Source organism: Vigna radiata, unplaced genomic scaffold (genome assembly GCF_000741045.1).
Source record: "Vigna radiata var. radiata cultivar VC1973A unplaced genomic scaffold, Vradiata_ver6 scaffold_7, whole genome shotgun sequence".
Taxonomy (NCBI): Eukaryota; Viridiplantae; Streptophyta; class Magnoliopsida; order Fabales; family Fabaceae; genus Vigna; species Vigna radiata.
Window position 1 is genome coordinate 1,744,951 of NW_014543262.1, and position 19,719 is coordinate 1,764,669.

The 19,719-nt window shown below is 31.3% G+C and overlaps 1 protein-coding gene across 1 annotated transcript; it reads left to right on the plus strand.

Annotated features, from left to right (window-relative positions):
• The first annotated feature begins 1,839 nt into the window (after positions 1–1,839).
• Positions 1,840–4,548, plus strand: LOC106753866 (transcription factor MYB56). Its single transcript, XM_014635732.2, has 3 exons — positions 1,840–2,644; positions 2,784–3,200; positions 4,008–4,548. Exons 1-3 carry the CDS (start codon positions 2,242–2,244, stop codon positions 4,247–4,249), a joined length of 1,062 nt encoding a protein of 353 aa, XP_014491218.1. The 5' UTR covers positions 1,840–2,241; the 3' UTR covers positions 4,250–4,548.
• The last annotated feature ends 15,171 nt before the right edge of the window (positions 4,549–19,719 follow it).

Genomic DNA, 19,719 nt, shown 5'->3' on the forward strand with positions numbered 1-19,719 from the left:
GGGGGTGGCACCAAATTTCTGTATGTTGTCAATAAAGGCTGCGTTTTGTGGTTCTTTTTCTTAATATTGGAGAACAGACTTTAACTAATCTAAAAAAGGTATCACAAACATCTATAAAGACCAATGTCTAGTGACTTGTGACCAACGAAGACCCTCCACTTCTTTTTATCAAAGGTATTCGATTTAACAAGAAAACCCACGTTGGTGTTTCACAACATCATAAAACCATTGACGGTTTTCCAAAACTCATTCATCAAATTCCAAATAATAACTTAGATATTAGGAGAAGCTATGAGATCATAAGATTCTACATGAAATTGTAGGCTTCTTACCTACTACACTACCTTGTGTTTGTTGAAAAGTAACCGAGACAGTGCTAAATAAAAAGGAATTAAAAATCTTTCAATCCTTCATAACTAATTATCATATTAAAGAGAGAAATTTTCAGTTTTACTTGCATCGTATACCTATTGCTTGTCATGTGAGTGTTTGATAGAGAAATATTATTGCCTGCCCTTCTCAGTGAAAACTTTCCAACCCTACCAAAACTTTACGCACGTATTAAATATAAATCACATCTTGGCATCTAATCTTTTACTTTTGGTCATTCTAAGGCACCAAAATAGGGATTCATACCATATATTAATTATTATTTTACTATTAAAATGCCATTCACAAACTAATGTAATGATCACTTTCTATTAAGTGCCGTAGATGGCGACCCTTTAATAGCTTCTAGCATTACACTTTGAAGGTTATTGAATTTAACTATTTCCATACTAACCCTATTTCTTGTGCTGATAATAAATAATAAGCTTCACTACTTCTGTGATTCATGCATGGTTGCTCCCAGCATACTAGTTCAGTGTAGTTAGCATTCACTGTTAAATTAATAATGCATGCTCATATATTCTTTATATATATATATATATAGTAAGAAGAATAAATCATAGGTTTAAAATGGAAGAGTGGCTGCAAGTTTTGTAATACATCATACATGCAACTAGGGAAGTGTTGAAGGAGTTTCAAAAGATAAAAAACAAAGTAAAAGGATACATGATTCATGAATGTAGCAATATATTAAGTTTACGAAAAGTGTTGAAAATCGTATTCTTTTGAATAAATTAAGGTTGGTTTGTACTATAACTGAGAAAAAAAAAAACATAACAGAGGAAGAAGTAGTGAAAACCATATTGATTTTAATAAACCAAGCATTGTTTTGTATGACCGACAAAAACCTTGGTTTGAAGTTTGAACCCACAATTCATATTGGTTTCACGGGCTCCACTATAGCGATTAAATTATTATGATTTTGTGGTGATTTTCCACCGCATNTNTTGAGAAACAAAACTGCAATAAGATTTTGCCATAATCAAAATCTTAAATAGTTTCTACAGATAATGAGTAACTACCATGATAAGGATTGTAATTTGCAGTGAGCTAGCAACCTAGGCAATTAATTAGTCAAAAAATACCGAAACAATTGATTGATGATTTTAACATTGTTGTTGTTGTATTGAAAAAAGAAAGAAAAAAAAAAAAAAGAAAAGCAAAAGGTTTGAGAAAGAGACAAAGAGAGTGTGGGGTTTATCTTTATAGCTCAAAGTCCAAGAGTGTGTGTGCAGAGAGTGCAGAGGAAGGAAACAACATCACCCAAAACAAAACATTAAACATTGCGTTTTCCTTAGTTTATTTGACAAGCCACACGAGCGGTTCTCGAACTGCATGCACTGCACACATCATGGACTTTTCTAGAGAGAGAAATTGAAAACCCCCACACACTAACTCGCTCACTCACCACACTATTTAGTTGTTGCTTTCTCACTGTGAGATCAGTCTCAAAATAAGAACCCTGATCTCATTTCACTTCCTCTCTTTCTTCACATAATGTAGAGAGAGAGAAACGTCAAAAATATATTCAGCACAATCGCGTGGGCTCACACATTCTCAACCTTCTCTCTCATCTTTCAAAAATTCTCTTCTTTAAAAACTACTATCTTGTTTTAGCTTTTTCTTCTCATTCTTGTAACCCAACCCCACTCTCTCTTCTCTCTCTTTTTAAGGGACTTAGTCTCACCTCAGTCATTGATATGGAACAAGATTGTGAGAGTAACGGTTTTCCTTCCATATATTCTCGATGATTCTGGCATTGCGATAGTTCATAGGGGAGAGAGAAATCCGTTTTTGTGAACCCTTTTGCTTGTCTTTTGCTTTTGTTTTCTTTTTTCGGTTTTTGTCTCCATGGATTCTTCTTCATGGTACTTCAATAATGTTGTTGGTGAAGGTTTCAATGGAGTCATGAGTTTCATCCCTTCTTTTCACGTGGGTTCTCAAGCTCCGCCCTTGGGTCCAAACCTTGAGATGGGTCTTCAGATGTTGAGCCCTTCAATGGTTCAGAAGCAGGAGGGTAGGGGAAAAAAGAGAACAAGTGATGAAGGGGTTACAAACAAGAACCTTTCTTTGAAACGTGAGGAAGAAGAAGAAGAAGAAGCTAACGGCTCCATTTCAGGGAAAAACGGGTTCACCAAGCTTTGTGCCAGAGGTCACTGGAGGCCAGCAGAAGATGAAAAGCTGAAGGAGCTGGTGGCCCAATATGGTCCCCAAAACTGGAACTTGATCGCTGAACATTTAGAAGGAAGATCAGGTGATATTATTAGCTAAAATCTACTCTTAATTCGTTTCAAAGTTTGTGTTTTTAGTCATGTTTCTGAGGTCTTTGTATAGATTATGGAAGGAGTCTGATGAAACTTTGCATGGATTTTCTTTTATCTTTGGGATTGCAGGAAAAAGTTGTAGATTGAGGTGGTTTAACCAGTTAGATCCTAAGATCAACAAAAAGTGTTTCTGTGAGGAGGAGGAAGAAAGACTTTTGACTGCTCATAAAATGTATGGCAGCAAATGGGCCATGATTGCAAGACTATTTCCTGGAAGAACAGATAATGCAGTGAAGAACCATTGGCATGTGATGATGTCTAGGAGGCAGAGGGAGAGGGAGCAGTCTAGTGGCGTGTATAGAAGGAGAAAACCTCTTGTCAATGAACCTCTTCCAAAGGGTTTGAATCTGACACTGTCTAACAATGCAACCAGTGATGAGTCAACCATCTCAAACACCATTGATGAATCTGCCTCAACTTGCACCAACCTCTCTCTAATTCCCTCTTCAGCCAAGTTCACTCCTTTTGGACTCTTACACCAACCAGGTACACCATAAAATGGAAAAAAAAAATGTTTTATCAGATGTTTTTTACGACATTTTTACACAGGTTTGTAGTTAATTCTTTGTTTCACTGGTTCATTCTTTATACTGTTATTTTCTTATTACTTTATTTTGTTTCGTTATTTATATTTATTGTGGTAAAAAAAATAACAAGGATGTTGTGTTAAAAATGTTATTAAAAAAAAAAGAATAATCTGTTCCCTTTACTGTATGGAAAGTTTCCTTCCAGATAAACTATATTTCCACATATTTATTGAGTTTATCTGTGATTTCAAAACCATTAAGAAAGATGATCTTAGGTTACATATCATTGTTTATTTTAAGAAACTGCTTGTACAAAAGACACGTGATACAATCACATGTAAACGGAAAGATTATTAAAAACAGTGAAAAACAAGGATAAAAATCAGATGTGTAATAAAACAATTAAAAAAAAACAACAATGTAGCTATCCTGTAGACGACTTCCATCATAAATTCTTAATTTTTATTTATAAAGAAGCTGTGTATGTATGCAATAACGAGTTTTAGATTTTGTATTGAAATCATCCATTTCACTTTCTGATTAAAAGAAGGATGAAATCCTGAAATTGAATGAAAACATGTGGTTCGAAAAGCACTTTATATATATGATTATTTTATGAAAAGTTATCTATTTTGGAGAAAGAAGAGGAAATTAAAGAAGAAACGTAAAGAGGCCTTTTTTGGTGTTATAGATTTATGAATAGTTTTGTTTGATGGATGGTACAAGTTGCTTATTTACCTTATCTTTTATTACAATGTGATTTCAGGAGAATCAAGAGGGGAGGATGTGTGGTTGAAGAGGTATTTTGGTGGTTGGAAAGGGTCAGAAGGTGTGGGAAAAAGGGTAATGGGAGTGGAGCAGTCTAGTTTTTCAGATGCAAACTCAGAAGTATCAGTATCTGAGTCAGGTATCACCAATAGGTCTAATCTCTCAATTTCTCAAGAGAAAGAGAGTGATAAGATTAACAACATCTCATTCATTGATTTTCTTGGAGTAGGAGCTACTTAGCTAAATTGCTGATGAAATTTCCACTAAGCTGTTTGTGTTTCTGTTGTTAGGAGTGTTGAATAACATTCCCTTTTGTACAGTTGCTTCCATAAAAGGCAAAAAGGTAAATGGTAGAAAAAATAGATGGAAAAAAGTGAAAAAAAAAAGAGATATATAACTTAAGTAGTGAGGTTTTGACTGGGTCTTGTTATCAAAAAAAGTATAATTATATTTAAACTTTTGGTTTTGGATTGTTCCTGTCACAGCAGAAGCCTGTGGCACTTTTGTCACTTTGTTAATCAGAACCCAAATTTTCATTACTTTGATCCTTTTTCATCAGTTTACTCTTCCCACTGCTATGTCATGTCTCTGGTTTTTGTGCATTATTGTCTGACATTGTGTTTGCTGGCACTTCCACCATATTCAACATTCACTTATAATAACTCTTCCCAAAATTTACACTAACAAATCTGTTTTTTGAGGTAAATAACTCGTTTAGACAATGATGGGAAATTGTGTCATCACAATCATAATATAAAACTCTTGTTACAGAAAATGTAAAGAAAAAGAAACTAAGGAGGTAAATGTGGAACCCACTTCTGTGCTTCAATGATAATGTAGAAAAAGATTAAATATAGTTTAGTTCACATAAAGTAAAATCTATTTTGACTTTCATTCGTGTAATTTTTTTTTTATCTTTTTAAAATTAAAAGTATACTATTTTTTATTTGTGGAATTATATGCTATGGAACCAAAGCTTAGGAATTAAGTTTCAAGTAGCTCTATTTGTTAACATTTAACACTTATTATAAAAAAAATTAGATATATAACATTAATTTGTTTTTTTTTTTTAATTTTAAAAGAAATATTGGAGACTGAGAATAGTTAATTCAAAATTTTAGGAGAAAAAAAAATCATAGAAAAATATGTTCATACACCAATATTAGATTTCTCCTATTTTATTGGATCTAGAAGCAACGCAAATTTTATGAACGGAAAATAAGGAAATTTTTAATATAGACTAAGATCGAAATAGATTATTTAAATGGACTAAATACTACAAAACATATTAATACATTAAATTGCAAACGAAATATGTATCTCCCTTATTTCATAATAATAAATTTTTTACTATTTTTTTATTTCAGAGTATTTTTCTTGTTTTCTAAAGCTTTTCGATACTCTTAGATATAATTAAGACTGGCTATACGAAAGTAATTAAAAACTAAAATTCCTAATAATTAAATTTGTAATCGAACTTATTTATTTATTTATTATTGACATTCATCAAATTCACTGGATAATAAACGTTGAGTTATTATTAGTTTGAATAATTTGATAACAAAAACGTGGAAAAACCAGTTTATCTTAAGTTCATGAAAAAGTGTTGAAAATCGTCTTAAAACAAGAAATTAATCTTCTTTGTACGTACGACCGACAAAAAGGAAATTTAAAATTCAGATTGGTTTCACGAGCTCCACTATAGAGATTAAATTATTGGAGGTTTCGTGTTGATTTTCATAAGCACATGTTTACAAATAAAGCTGAAAACGCAAATAAATTGAGCTTGATTTCGGGCAGAAAAAACATTTCATAAATAATTTATACTAAATTAAAAATAAATTAAAAAATAAGCTTACAATTAACACGTGAATTCATATTAAACACATCTGTATTTACTTTTCTTTATAGTAATAAAAAATAATAATTTTATTATTATCATAAAATTAAATATAAATAATTTTTATAATTTTCTTGTAAATAATTTTTATTTATTTAGTACTTAAATTAATAATTAAAAAATAATTAAGTTTAAAAAATATTAAATTAAAAAAATCAGTTGAATTTAAAAGAATAAAATTGAAAAATAAATATGAAGAATTTTCTATTTATATAAATTATTATTTCCTCGTGAAACTGATTATCATATTTTTCTTCGGTATCTGTCCTATATAAGCTCCAAAGAATATTTTATAAAATCTCATCACCACTTTTTTATTAATTTTCATTTTAATGTGTTTGGATGTCTTCCTGTCTTAATTTTGATCTATTTAAGATAGTAGACGCGCTTGTAGAGACATTTTAACACCCTTATTCAAACGTTACAATTGATATAGATAATTGATTTGAAGATAATTGTCTATTTATAGTAAGATTTGAGAATAAATTCATATTCTTAATCTTTATTTAACTGTTGTTTAAGTGTGATTATGGTGTTTGGTATTTTCCCTTTTTGTATATTTTTTTTACGAGATTACATGCGTTAGATTTAGGGGTAGACAAAATTAATTGCATTATGCAGTGAATCAAAATGAAGTTTGTGAATTGAATTGAAAATTAGTTTAGATTAATTGAAGTGAACAAATTTTTTGTTTTACTAAACTAAATTGCAATTGAAATTTATTTTCTATTTAACACACAACACAATTTTGAGATAGAAATAGGTTAAAAGTTGAGATGGGTCAAATCAGGTCAAAGATTAAACTAGATTAAATTGGATTAAATGTCGAGAGGGATCTGAGTCTAAGGTCGATACGAGTAAAGTAGGACTGAATTGGCCTCCATGGAAAGTCTATTGAATTTGGCTAAGATGGTCATGACTAAAATTTGATGGAGTTGATTGGTTCCTATTGAAATTTGGTCAAGTCGCCTGTGGCCGAATTTGATGGAAATGGACCTCGCACGAAACTTAGACGATATGATCCTAACCAAAATTTAACTAAATTTAGCTGAGTCGGTCTCAATTGAAAATCAACCGAATCAACTACAACCAAAAGTCATTTAATTGGTCTTGACTGAAATTCAGCCGAGTTAACTCTAACAGAAAATCAATCAAATTTGATCGAGTTTGTTTAACCAAATTTTAATCGAGTCACTAATATCTAAACTAAAGTGCAATTTTAGAAAATTTTAAATAAATAAAAATTTTGAAACAAAATAATTTTAAGTTAATAAGTAGTTAACTTAATTATAAATTTAAAAATTAAGCTTTTTGATGCAGTTAATTTTTTTAAATACTTCAGTTACTTTTGTGTATCTCTAATTAGACTTAAACCTTCTCTAATTAGACTTAAACCTTCTAAGTTAGTTCATAATAGCGACTATAATTTGGAGTGTTGTATTAAGATGCGCAAATATTAATTAATCATTAAACACGTCAATAAACAATTTTGAAAAATCAGAATGAGGAAGTTTCAGCCGACAGGATTGAGATTGAGGAATCTCTCTCATTCAAGAGAATGACGTTATGAAAATTGACAAAAAAAAATGATTCCAAGTACATTATTTTTATTTTTTTAAATAATGTTATATGAAAAAATATTTCTTCAAATTTAGATTTTCAGAAACTGAAATTCTTATTTCATCAAAGTGATCTGAAACGTAGTAAAATTGTATTAAAAACTATTATATTAAAAACTATAGTAAAATTGTATTGAAAACGCAGTAATTCATATTTCTTTTCTTTTTTTCGATTTTTGGCAAACGTAAACTAACATCCCAAGGATGCTGATTTAAACATTACAGAAGACCAGTTTTTATTTATTTATTTTTTTTTTATTTTATTTTTATTAAAAGTGGTATTAATATATTATGATGTTAATTTTGGATACACTTGGCACATGTTAAACACATTTGTTACCATTTTAGTAATTAAAGTACAGATGAATGTATGTGTTGTGCTTAGAGTTTGTCGGTGTAGGTATAAATGGATGTTTGTTTTCACTTGGAATTATCTCCGACCAAGATTTTTGTTTGGACTTGAAAATTGAAAGTTCTTTATGCTTTGAATGTACGTTAATCTAAAACTGGTTAGGTTTTTCTATAATGGACTATTTCTTTATCCTTGGAAACGTAATTTTACCTTTTACATATTGCTATGCGAATAACAAGAACATAATTAATTTATATTTATTTTTTTATTCATAATTAAAATTAATTTTTTATTTTTTAATCAAGGGAGAAAAAGGGTAGCGACTAATTGACCTTAGAAAAACATTAATCGTAAAGTCAGATATAAATTCAGCAATTTCAAATTAGGGTTAGGTTAAAGTGTAAGTGATATAATCATAATCATAAAACATAAGTGTTATTTTTTTAGCATTTAAAATGAATTTACCTATTTAGTTCACCATCATTTTCCCCAACTACCCTAAACTAAATGAAAGGAACTAGCTAGGGATGCCTTTGTTTTTCTTTTGGTAGTTTATGGAGTGTGGCCAAAGATCCAAATCATAAAGTTGTCCTTCATGCATGCTTACAACAAAAATGTGAGGTATTATAACATAACATAAGAACCGAAAGACAAAGGAAGATTTTAGACAAGAGAATATGGGGTGGGACATTTGGTCCTTGAAAGAGACCTACAAAGCCTTTGTTAACGGCATTGCTTTGCCTTTGGAGTGACTTTAGTATGATCTAAAAAGTGCCATATAAATCGTTCATAAAGTATAAAAACTATATATACTTTTTGTCACTTTATATCATTTACTTTGCCTTTTCTTTTAGACTTCCTTTTAATCTTTTTATATATAAACTTGCACACGTACGTGTGCAATTAAAGGAGATAAACAGAAAAGAGACGCAACACGTTGAATTGGAAAGTTGTATCATTGTTACTAAATCATGCTTTTCGTATATTTTATAGAAATTTAAATTATAACTCATTAACCTATACCCTCAAGAAAATATAACTTAATAATATATTTGAACTATGCTTTTGTTAGAAAATCAAATAAAAATGCTAATATGAAAGGATTCCCTATATCATCTTATGTAAGTTTAAAGTTAGTATCAAATGTCCCACATTAGTGTTATGTCTCCAATAAATCTTCATCATTAGATTTTATATATTTCTTATTATTGAAAAATGGTGTACTTTGGATCTCTGCAAGTTATTATTAATTTTTCGAATATTACTATTACAAGATACTAGAAAGAATAAAATAATACTATTGAAAAGGTGATAAGAAGAGAGTAATTGGTTCTAGTTATATCACTTAAATTTTTTTTTCCATGTACTTTCTAGTTTTGTCTCTGTTAATGTAACCTTTCATTTAATCTATAATATTTTTTTCATTTTTATAGTTGTGCCTCTCTATTTTTTTCTATGTTCTCCTTTCTTATATATCAATAGGAGTTTCCTTCTTAAATTTTTCTTCCGTTCTCAAATAAATAATTTCATTGTTCTCTCCTTCTATCGCTCACATGCTTTGAATACACCCATCTCTAGGGTTGGGCATAGTTTACTCAAAAACTTCAAACGGCAGTTTATCTATACTCTTTCATACTTAAAAAATTTAATCTGTTTTTACTAAAACTTATTTATACAATGTAATAGTTCAGTTAAAATAAATTGAACTTATTTTATTTGTACTATAGTTATGGTTTAGGTTTTTATTCCCGTTACATTGCTTTTTCACTGTGTCAAAGCTTAATACTTTTGAAGACTGACCGCTCTTGAAATTTTGTTGCTATGGAAGGCTCTCATCGTCGAAGGCTCGTCACCGTCGATGCAGGCTGGGTTTATTGCAGGTCTAGTTTTGATGCAGGTTCTAATGCGGTGATGAATTTGCGATGACGGTATGCGAGGAAGAAGAAAGGGGTTCTCTATTTGGATTCTTTGCAGGTTGCAATTTGGATTCGGCTTAGAGGAGATGGATTCACCTCTGCTGATGGCGCGACAACGTTAGGTGGTGCGACTCTTGATGGCGGCGGCACGACAAGTCGCAATGTGGTTGCAGGTGGTTGAAGACACGAGAATCTGGCGCTACGTTAGAGACGATGAAATGGGCTCTCTAGATTTTTGATTTTACAGGTGAGTCTAGTGCGAGAAGCTTCTCGTGATGAAGATGGTGATTCTTTTGGTTGTATTCTACGACGCGACGACTCATGTCTGGCGGTGGTTACTGTGCGACGACGACCTTGGGCGAGCTCATGGTGGCTGGTGAAGGTCGCTGGGTGACTGCCATGGAGGAGGTAGTGGCGGCTAGGGTTTCTGGATTGGGAATTAGGGTTTCAGTGGGTGGAAGATAATGATGTGGCATAGGGAATAAGGTGGCAGCTTGTGGTTGGACAGATCTTTGTTAGATGGATTGCCATATAATTTGGTGGTGTTTAGTTAGGAGGGGTGTGGATAGGAAAATTTAGGGTTGTAGTAGTAAAGAATGTTTGTTTTGCCTTTGTATATTCTTTTCCAAACAAATTCTCACTTTGGGCTTTAATGTGCATTTTTGGACCAATAACTTGTAAGTTAACTGAATTATTGCAGTTTAATTGAACTAAAAAATAGTTCAATTTAGTTTTTTTGAACTATTTTTTAGTTCAGTTTAGCTTACTTGAATTGTTTTATGGCTAATTATGATTATTTATAGTTCAATTTAGTTTAGTACACTTTGCCCAACCCTACCCATCTCTCTCGAGTTTACTACTAAAAAATTCTTGCTCTAACAACAAGTGTTTGCCACCATAAAAAAATTACAACTCTTTCGTTTCTTTGGTGGACAAGACACACCACCAAAATACCTCTCTTTTGAAGATATTATTCACAACATTTAGTATGAGCAACAAGATCAACTCTTGGTTGCTTGGCTCCTTGCTTCTATGGATATGTTTGTTCTCACCCAAATGATTGATCTCACCATCACTTCTTAGATCTAGAATAAACTACATGTTTATCATGCATCTTAATCAAGATCGAAGGTCAAATTTTTAAAGATTCAACTTCGCAAACCCAAGAAGGATAGAAATGTTGTTGCCTATTTTCTTGACATTAGGAAGACTATAGACACTTTTACTACCATTGGATCTCCCATTTCCAATAGATATCATGTTGAAGATATTCTTGATGGTCTCAGAAGAATATGACAATTTTGTCATGTCTATCCTCACACGTAGTGACCTATACTATTGAAGAAATAAAAAACTTTGCTCTTATCACAAGAAGTGTGTTTGGAAAAATATGAACAAGCTGAATTATTTATCATCAACAATATTATCACCTCTGGATTTGACACCAGTTATAGAACCACAAAAGGGTCTCAATCTTACCAGAAAAATAACATAACCAATTGCTACACCTTCTTCACCAAGAATTCGAGATTTTCAAATAACAAGAATACAACAAGAACTTCCTAGCAGTAACCAAAACAATAGTGTCAAATTTGTTAGACTTATTGAGGAGGAGGTTCACTACAAAGATACTACATCAATGAAATTTGAGCCCAACCACATAAGGAATTGACACCACTCTCAACCCAAAACCTTAAGGCTTTGGGTATAAAGTGTGTGAATCTCCTATGTGGCAGGGCTTAGGTCTCCTTGGTGTTTTTCAGAAAAGTACAATATGGTCCGTGTATTGAAAGTCTTCCTGACAAGGCTTCTGATCACGGTTGATTTAACGTGTTTGTGTGTATATATTTTGAGAACAAATCAACTCCTACATAGCTTTTACTTTGTTTTATCCTCACGTTTAGTGTGTTTTCTAGTTTTTTTGTGTTTTATTTAGTATATGTTTGTTTTTACCTCTAATCTCTATGTTTGAGTGTGTGAAATAAATGAATAGGAAGCAATTCTAGTGGAGGAAAACAAGCAAGAACTCAAGGGAACATGTTTTGGGACAATAAAAGATCAATTTGAAGCAAATACCCATGTTGGACGCCTTTGGAAGCACACAAGAGCCTGAATTTTAGAATGTTGTCAAAATTGTCAGGCCTGGGCGCCCTTCTGTGTGCTGCAGCCAAATTTCCACGCCCGGGCGCCCTTTTGGGGCGCCCAGCGCCCTGTGGTCGCTGTTGGTGCTTAATTATAGCGCCCGGGCACCCCTTGGGGGTGCTGAACGCCCTTTACTTCGCTGTTTTGTGTTTAATTATGGTGCCCAGGCGCCCTAGAAGAGGGTTGGGCGCGACTTTCCGCTGATGTGTCAAAATGGATTATTTAAACATGGGTCTCGCGATTTTTGAGGCATTCTTCTCCTTCTACACTTCATTCTTCACCTAGAGAGATTGGGAGAGGCCCTTGGAGGCTATTTGGGGTGTTGGGAAGCTCTCCCACTCCTCCTTGGGTCTTCAAGCTTCATCAATGGTGATTTTGCCCCTTTTGGGTTGAGGAAGAAGATGGGTCACAAATTGGAGATGGAGATGCGAAGGGGAGGCGCAAATGGAGCATGGAGCAACTGCCAAAAACCTTGGGAAAGGCTTTGGATCTTGTCTTTGGTTCCAATTTCTTCCCTATCTCTTCAATTTTTAGAACTCTAAGTTCTCCACCATGGAGGACTTTTCCTATTTCTTGAGATTAGTTGTAAAACATGGAATTCTTATGTATTTTGTGATGTTAATGATATATGTTTTTCCAATTCATGTTAGTATTTGATTTATATGCTTAATGCTTGTTGTGGCTTGATCACCCATGACATGAATTTTGGCTCTTGATGTATTGAGAAATATGTTTGAACCTAGAATTGAAATTGAATACTTATTGGATGGAATTGAGAAGTTTGTGAATGCATGAGAATGAAATGGATGAATTCTAGTCTTGACAAATTGTAAATACACTATGTTAAATTCCTTGCACTCCAATTGTTTGGTAAAATATCAAAAAGAGTTTCTTGTGTTGTATTTGTGCATTTTGATGTCTAATTGAGTTATAAAAGGAAGAATTGTCATGTGTTGCATAAGTCCCTTGGGAGAGAACAATATTTATCACTTGCTACGCTGCGACCGGTGCACTTGCCGTTGGTTTTGCAGCTAACAGCGTCCAGGTAACTGTGTTCCGTTAAGATGAACAACAATACGCAATGGGTACTCGTGGTTGGGAATACTTCCATTAGATGGGGAGTGTACCAATGTGAAAAGGACTCACCCTTAAAGGGGAGATTCTTGGGAATCCAAGTGTGAGTATAAGTCCCATATTGGGTAGAAATGAGAAAGTGGAGGACCATATAAAGGTCCTATTAACCCATTGCCTTAAGATTTTGGATAGATAGTGGTGTCAATCCATTATGTGGCTGGACTCAGGTCTCATTAGTGTTGTGTCTCCCAGTGAACTTTTCATCATGATTTTCAACATTATGTTAATCGATCTCAATTATGTTCCTAAGAAATTCAAGATGATACTCCTTAAATTCTAGGAACTCCTTCCACCTTATTGGATAAAGCGCTTACCACTTGGCCAAAAGTTATAGCCATTAGTTAAGGAATAAATCTTTCTACTTAAGAGTTTAAGAGCCCAAACATCATGATTCGACTGTGAATCAACCCACTTGGCCTCTACCATAAGACAATTGATGCACCCTAATCTCCCCCTTAACAATTGTATTGTTCGGAATCAAACTTGTAACATGGCCTTGATACCAATTGTTGGATCGAGCATTTACCACTAAGCACCACTAAGGCATCCTACAACACATCCTAAATGATCCTCTATGGTAATTAGTGGTACCATAAACCATATAACACATGATCAAAATAAATTTTCAAACAAGCAATCCTACACTGGTACTGACTCAGTCAAATTAGGTAATAACAAGGGTATGTCCATTTCTCACATTGGTCCGTAATCCTCACACACCTACACCACTAGTGTTAAGAAAATCTTTTGCATGTTCCTCACATAATGGCTGTCATGTGAAACATCAGGACACAGAGAAAATCATTCTTAAAGTCTTCCTAAAGGATGAATTATATGTTTTTAACCCCACCTGTTCTTCTTATGTTTTTAATGTTAATTATACTACCATGAAATTTACTTTGTTTTTATGGCATTTTTGGGTTGGCCATGCATCATATCACAATGTTCATAAAGTCTTAGAGAATAATCATATAGATGTTAGTCATAATAATCACTAGTGTAAAATAAGGCTTAAATGTCTCCCGTTCAACATCCGAATACCAAAAAACCAACATTAAAAATGACTGGTGACATTTTTGTAAATAGATGTTCAATATAGATGTTATAATTTATACTTTTTCAACGTCATATGCTCATTAGACGTTAGAATTATCAAATTTTGATGTTATATTGGGTAAATATCATGAAAATATTTGGCGTAAAGGTAAAAATGTATCCACGTATGAAGTCGAATGCCCTAGTTTCAAATGTCAAAGAACTATAAGGCATTGAAATATTACTTTTCAAGCGTTATATGTTAGTGAATTCATTAAAAATTTGGGTGGGAGGGTGGAAACTTTTCACTTTATCTTTGCGCTAAACCTTCTTTGCTCAAACCCTTCTCGAATGAAGTTTTCAATGCCCAACACATGTAATCTTTATTTCATTTTAAACAAATCCACGATGATTAACTACTTTAGGTATGATGATTTTGTTTCGTTTTGAAAGATTGGTTTCGTGCAAAGGTACTCTTTAGAGCATAGACGCATACTTATTTCTCCCTCATTGACGACAACAGTTTATTCTGGCGACAAATCAACCTTCAAGAAGGTTAATTTCGTTCTAGGTTTTTGATGAACTTTCATTTTCGTTTTAGTTTTTTATGGGCTATAAAACGGTTGAACTTGTTTATTGTTTATACATTATAGACATCTAAACTTAGAGTAAACTTGATAGTATATTCAAAAGAATTCCAAATGATTTGAAAATTTGTTCAAAGCACAAAAAAATCCTGAAAAGCTCTCACAAACAAATTCATATCAAAATTCAAAGTCTACGTATGTGAAATATTTTTGCAAAATTTGAAAAAGGAAGGAAAAAAATAAAATAAATTAACAAAAAATAAAAAACGACATTTTTTGAAAATCTAGAAGGAATAGTTGGTTACAGGTTGTCATGGCCTTGAAAATTTTTTCTACCCCAAATCCATATATAATAATACCAAATCTGCCAACCAGAGCAAACGTTATGGTCATTTAAAGATCCGTAACAACTAACTTTTCAAATAATTTTTAAACTTCAGACATACTCAAAAGAAGAGCTCTTGGTGTTTTTTCCTTCAAATAAGGGTTCCAAGGAGTGAGAAAAATAATTCAACCAAAAATAATAACTATAGCTATAAAAACCAAAAATCACAAGTAAATATTCAATATACACTATTCTCTATAACAACATTCACTAGTATTACTATTATAACATCACTACTAACATACATAGTAAGGATCGACAAAATGACAACTCTTATTTCAGTCTATGAGTGATGGTGTACATAAATTTATTAACTACATTGACATGATTTTTCAGGTTTTTACTTGTGATAGTTTTAGTTTATAGCTTTGATTAGTTCATACAAATCTGAAAATGAGTTCTAAATATATGAAATGCCAAAGTTGGGCTAAGTTTGTAGGTTTCTAATTTTCAAGCTTGGTAAAACTGTAAACGTGAATAATTTATTAAAAAGACATAGAAGAAATGTTTGAAAATACATTTTTGGATGTTATTTGACGTCAAAATTGACCATATATTTGAGAGAATAAGTTATACAAACCATTAGAAAGGACGTAACATACTTAGAATCGATATAGATTTAAAATTGTTGAACATACTAAAAATACATTAAATCGAGATCTATATTGAAAAAGTTCTTCCCATATATACGTCAAATTTGTTTTGCATGTGTTAATACCATATTACAAATATTACTAACAAAAAGGAGAAAATAATATCATTGAAAAAGAAAAAATGATACAAAATAACCTAAATAAAAAGAGAATATATAACATAAGAAGAGAAACCTATCCAATAAATATAAAATTCCAAATTATGATAGGTTGAGATATTTAGTCATCCTAACAAAATAATTTTGAATACGAAAAATATTTTAAGCTTCAAAATTAGGTTAGGATATTAGTCATATTCTTTTGCCTTTGATGTTTTATCAGTCATTAATATCAGAAAAGAAAAACATGTAGGTGGATTGTCCGTAATGAGATTAGAAATTCTGAGAATGAGCTTTATAATTCATCATGTTTTGTAAATTAGTTTGTGATTTTTTTTTTTTAAATTATCGATTACTAAATCATATGTGGTTAAATAAACAACAATAAAATAAAAAAAAAATTAAAAAGGTTAGTATTTTTAGGTTTAATTATTTATTTAATTTTTATAACTATAAAAAAGTATTTTTCAACCATTATATTTTAAAATTAACCTATTTTAATTTCTACCCATGTTATTTTTACTTTTATTTGGCATACTGTAAAGAAAGAAAATAGGGAAAAAACTCTTATTAATTTTGAATAAAATATGAGAAATATATATAAGGGAGAGAATCTATAATTATGCTATTTTATCCCTATAAATATTTTATAATAATGTAAATTATAATAATGTAACATTATTAATGTAATTATTCTATAATAATGTAACATTATTACTACAAATCACCTATAATAATAACAATATATTCTCTAAATAATCTCGGGATATGATTTATTTTCTAACACCTCAAGCTGGAGCATATAGATTGTATGGACAAAGCTTGGAATACATAAACTCAATTTGAAATATGTAATCTGTCTTCAAGAGTATCATCGACGCGTCGTCATTTCCGCTGTTCGTCACTATTGATGGACAACAAATTGCAAGAACAAATGAAGGGCCTGCAGCAACAAACTACAGGGGCAAATAGCAACAGACCTGCAGGAATTACACTATCCTGCAGTGGCTGGAATTAAAAAGCTAATAGCCACAAACCTGTAGGGATTACACTATCCTGCAGCGGCTGGAATTAAAAGGCTAATAGCCACAAACCTGTAGGGACTTTATCACCTTAAAAAACAACAAAACTTCAAGGGACTTAACTGCCCTAAACAACAACAAGCCTTCAGGAAACATTTGTCCTCCAGAGGCAAACAACAACAGACCTGCAGGGACTACACTACCCTGCAGCGACTGGAATTAAAAGGCTAACAGCCACAAACCTGTAGGGATTTAATCACCCTAAACAGTAACAAACCTTCAAGGGACTTAACTGCCCTGAACATATAGGAGGCCTTCAGGAAACAACTGCCCTGCAGAGACAAACAACAACAAACCTTCACGGACTTCACTGCCCTGAGTACCAACAAAACTTCAAGGGACTTAACTGCCCTGAAACATAAGGGAGGCCTTCAGAATAGAGAAGAAGATAGCGGAAGCAATAGAGGTAGGACTAGGTGTTGGTGCATCGGTGGCACAAGTGGCAGAGACGATGACAAAAACTAGAGATTGCCTATTGAAGTATAAAAACATCGGATGAAAAAGAGACTTTTAGGGGGCCGCCGGTGACGGCGGCCACCGGGGCAACAAAGACAAAGTAGAAAAGGATCAGAATATCTGCTCTGATACCATGTAAGGAAAGAAAATAGAAAAAAACTGTCTTATTAATTTTGAATAAAATATGAAAAATATATACAAGGGAGAGAATCTATAGTTATGTTATTTTATCCCTATAAATATTCTATAATAATGTAACATTATTACTGTAACTATTCTATAATAATATAACATTATTACTACAAATCACCTATAATAATAACAATATATTCTCTCAATAATATCGGGATATATTTATTTTCTAACACAGGCATCAAAAATATTCAACACTATGTATATAAATGAATAAATAATAAAGTAAAATATAAGGGCAAAAAACTAAAATATTTGTAAGATAAAAAATTTAATTAATAATTAGTCTTTATAAAATATAAAAAGGAAACAAAAGAAATAAAATGTGAGAGGGAATAGATTTACATTCTTTTTTTAACATAGAAAGTTTGATAAACAAAATTACATAAAATTAGACTTAGGATAAAATATGATTATGACGAGATAAATGTCAACTTTGATTTGCATTATAAGAAATTTTGTCTTTTGATCATGCGATCTTAGAACATCTTAGAACAGAACATATTTTATTTCATTGTAAAGTAAATGTATATTTTTAAATTAAAAAAAAAATAATAGTTTGGATAAAAGAAATCAAAATAAAAGTTGTTCAGGTAAAATTAAAATAATTCTATATTCATTTTAGGGTTTGAACCACTTTTATTGATAATCTAGAATGAAATGAGTAAATTTTCTTACTCATAGTCTCATTGAGTCACCATAGTTAATGCAACTACCTACTTGCACATCCCAATTCCTCTCATGGCAATGAACAACACCATATAGCTAGTTTTTGTTTAAGAACTTAGAAATTTTTCTCAAGAGGATATTTAATTAAAAGTAACAAAATTATTGACTAATATATATACACTAAAAAGAAGAAAAATTAAAAAGATAATTTTTTTTAATATAAAACAAGAACAATGAGAAAGAGAGAGTAAAAAAATATAATAATAAAAAAAAATGTTTTGTTATCATTTAGTTTGAACTAAAAGTTTCATGTTGGTTAAAAAATGGAAATATACATGTTTATAGAAAAAAAGAGTGATGAATAAAAAGAACATTATATTGCTATGTTTTCCAATTGGAAAAAGAATGTTATTATCATGCTTTTCAAATGATAAGATTTGCAAAAACCATTAGAATAATTCTTTGGACCGTTAGTTGGACTTTGAAGGAGTCCAATTGCTTGAAAATTAGTGAGTATTTGCTCTCTGTACCTCTCTTCGTTTCTCCTACACCGCCAATTCTTTTTCAAATATCCATTTTGGCTCTTGAGAATTGATGGTAATTATTTTTTCACCCTTCGAGATAAACCAGAGATAAACCAAAGGAAATAAACTTTCCAATTCAACAGTAAAGAAATTTGAAATGTATTTTCAAATTATATAATTTATTATTGTATAATTTATTATGCATTTTTAAATTTGACAATGTAAAAATAAAAAAAATGTATTATATAATTATAATATATTTTCAGATTAAACAATCTAAAAGCAAAATTTTAATTTTAAATTGTTCAATATAAATTTATTTGCTTAGCTTTCAGATGTAATGAAAAAAATACATCACCTAATTTTTTTTAACTTTTAAATTGTAATATATAAATATTTTTAGATCATTAATTCAAAATCTTTCGTATAAAATTGCATGGAATAATATTTTTAATATTTCTCTTTTTTATGGAGCTATAAGAAGAAAACATAGAGGTGTAGTAAGTATTTGTCAGTGGGGCAGAAAAATATTGGTCTTATTTGTACTTGTTAAAGTTAAAAATTGGGTGTTGCTCCCTACACCCCCCACGTGGGACCTATATCTCTCTATTAATTTAATTTATTTAAAAAATATTCTACACCTCCCTACTATTTTCTTTTATTCCAAAAATACCCTATACCTCCCCACTATCCTTAACAATCTTTCTCTTTCTCTCTCTACATTAATGGAGCATTTACATAGCTCATTAATGGAGCATTTACATGATTTAAATTTGAATATATTTTCTTAAATAAGTTTGATTCAATCTTATTTTCGTTGTTGAATATATTTTTTCTTTTCAAATTACTTAATAAATGGTAAAATTTTGTTCTAAATTTCTAGAAAAATGTTTATATACATGTATCTTTTTTTTTACATATAATATCTATAATTTTTAACATTATATTATGTTTTAACTCACCGAC

Coding starts and splice junctions, on each gene's coding strand:
- LOC106753866 (XM_014635732.2), top strand. CDS start 2,242: ATGGATTCTTCTTCATGGTACTTCAATAATGTTGTTGGTGAAGGTTTC. Junction 2,645..2,783: donor ACATTTAGAAGGAAGATCAG/GTGATATTATTA, acceptor TTGGGATTGCAG/GAAAAAGTTGTAGATTGAGG. Junction 3,201..4,007: donor TGGACTCTTACACCAACCAG/GTACACCATAAA, acceptor ATGTGATTTCAG/GAGAATCAAGAGGGGAGGAT.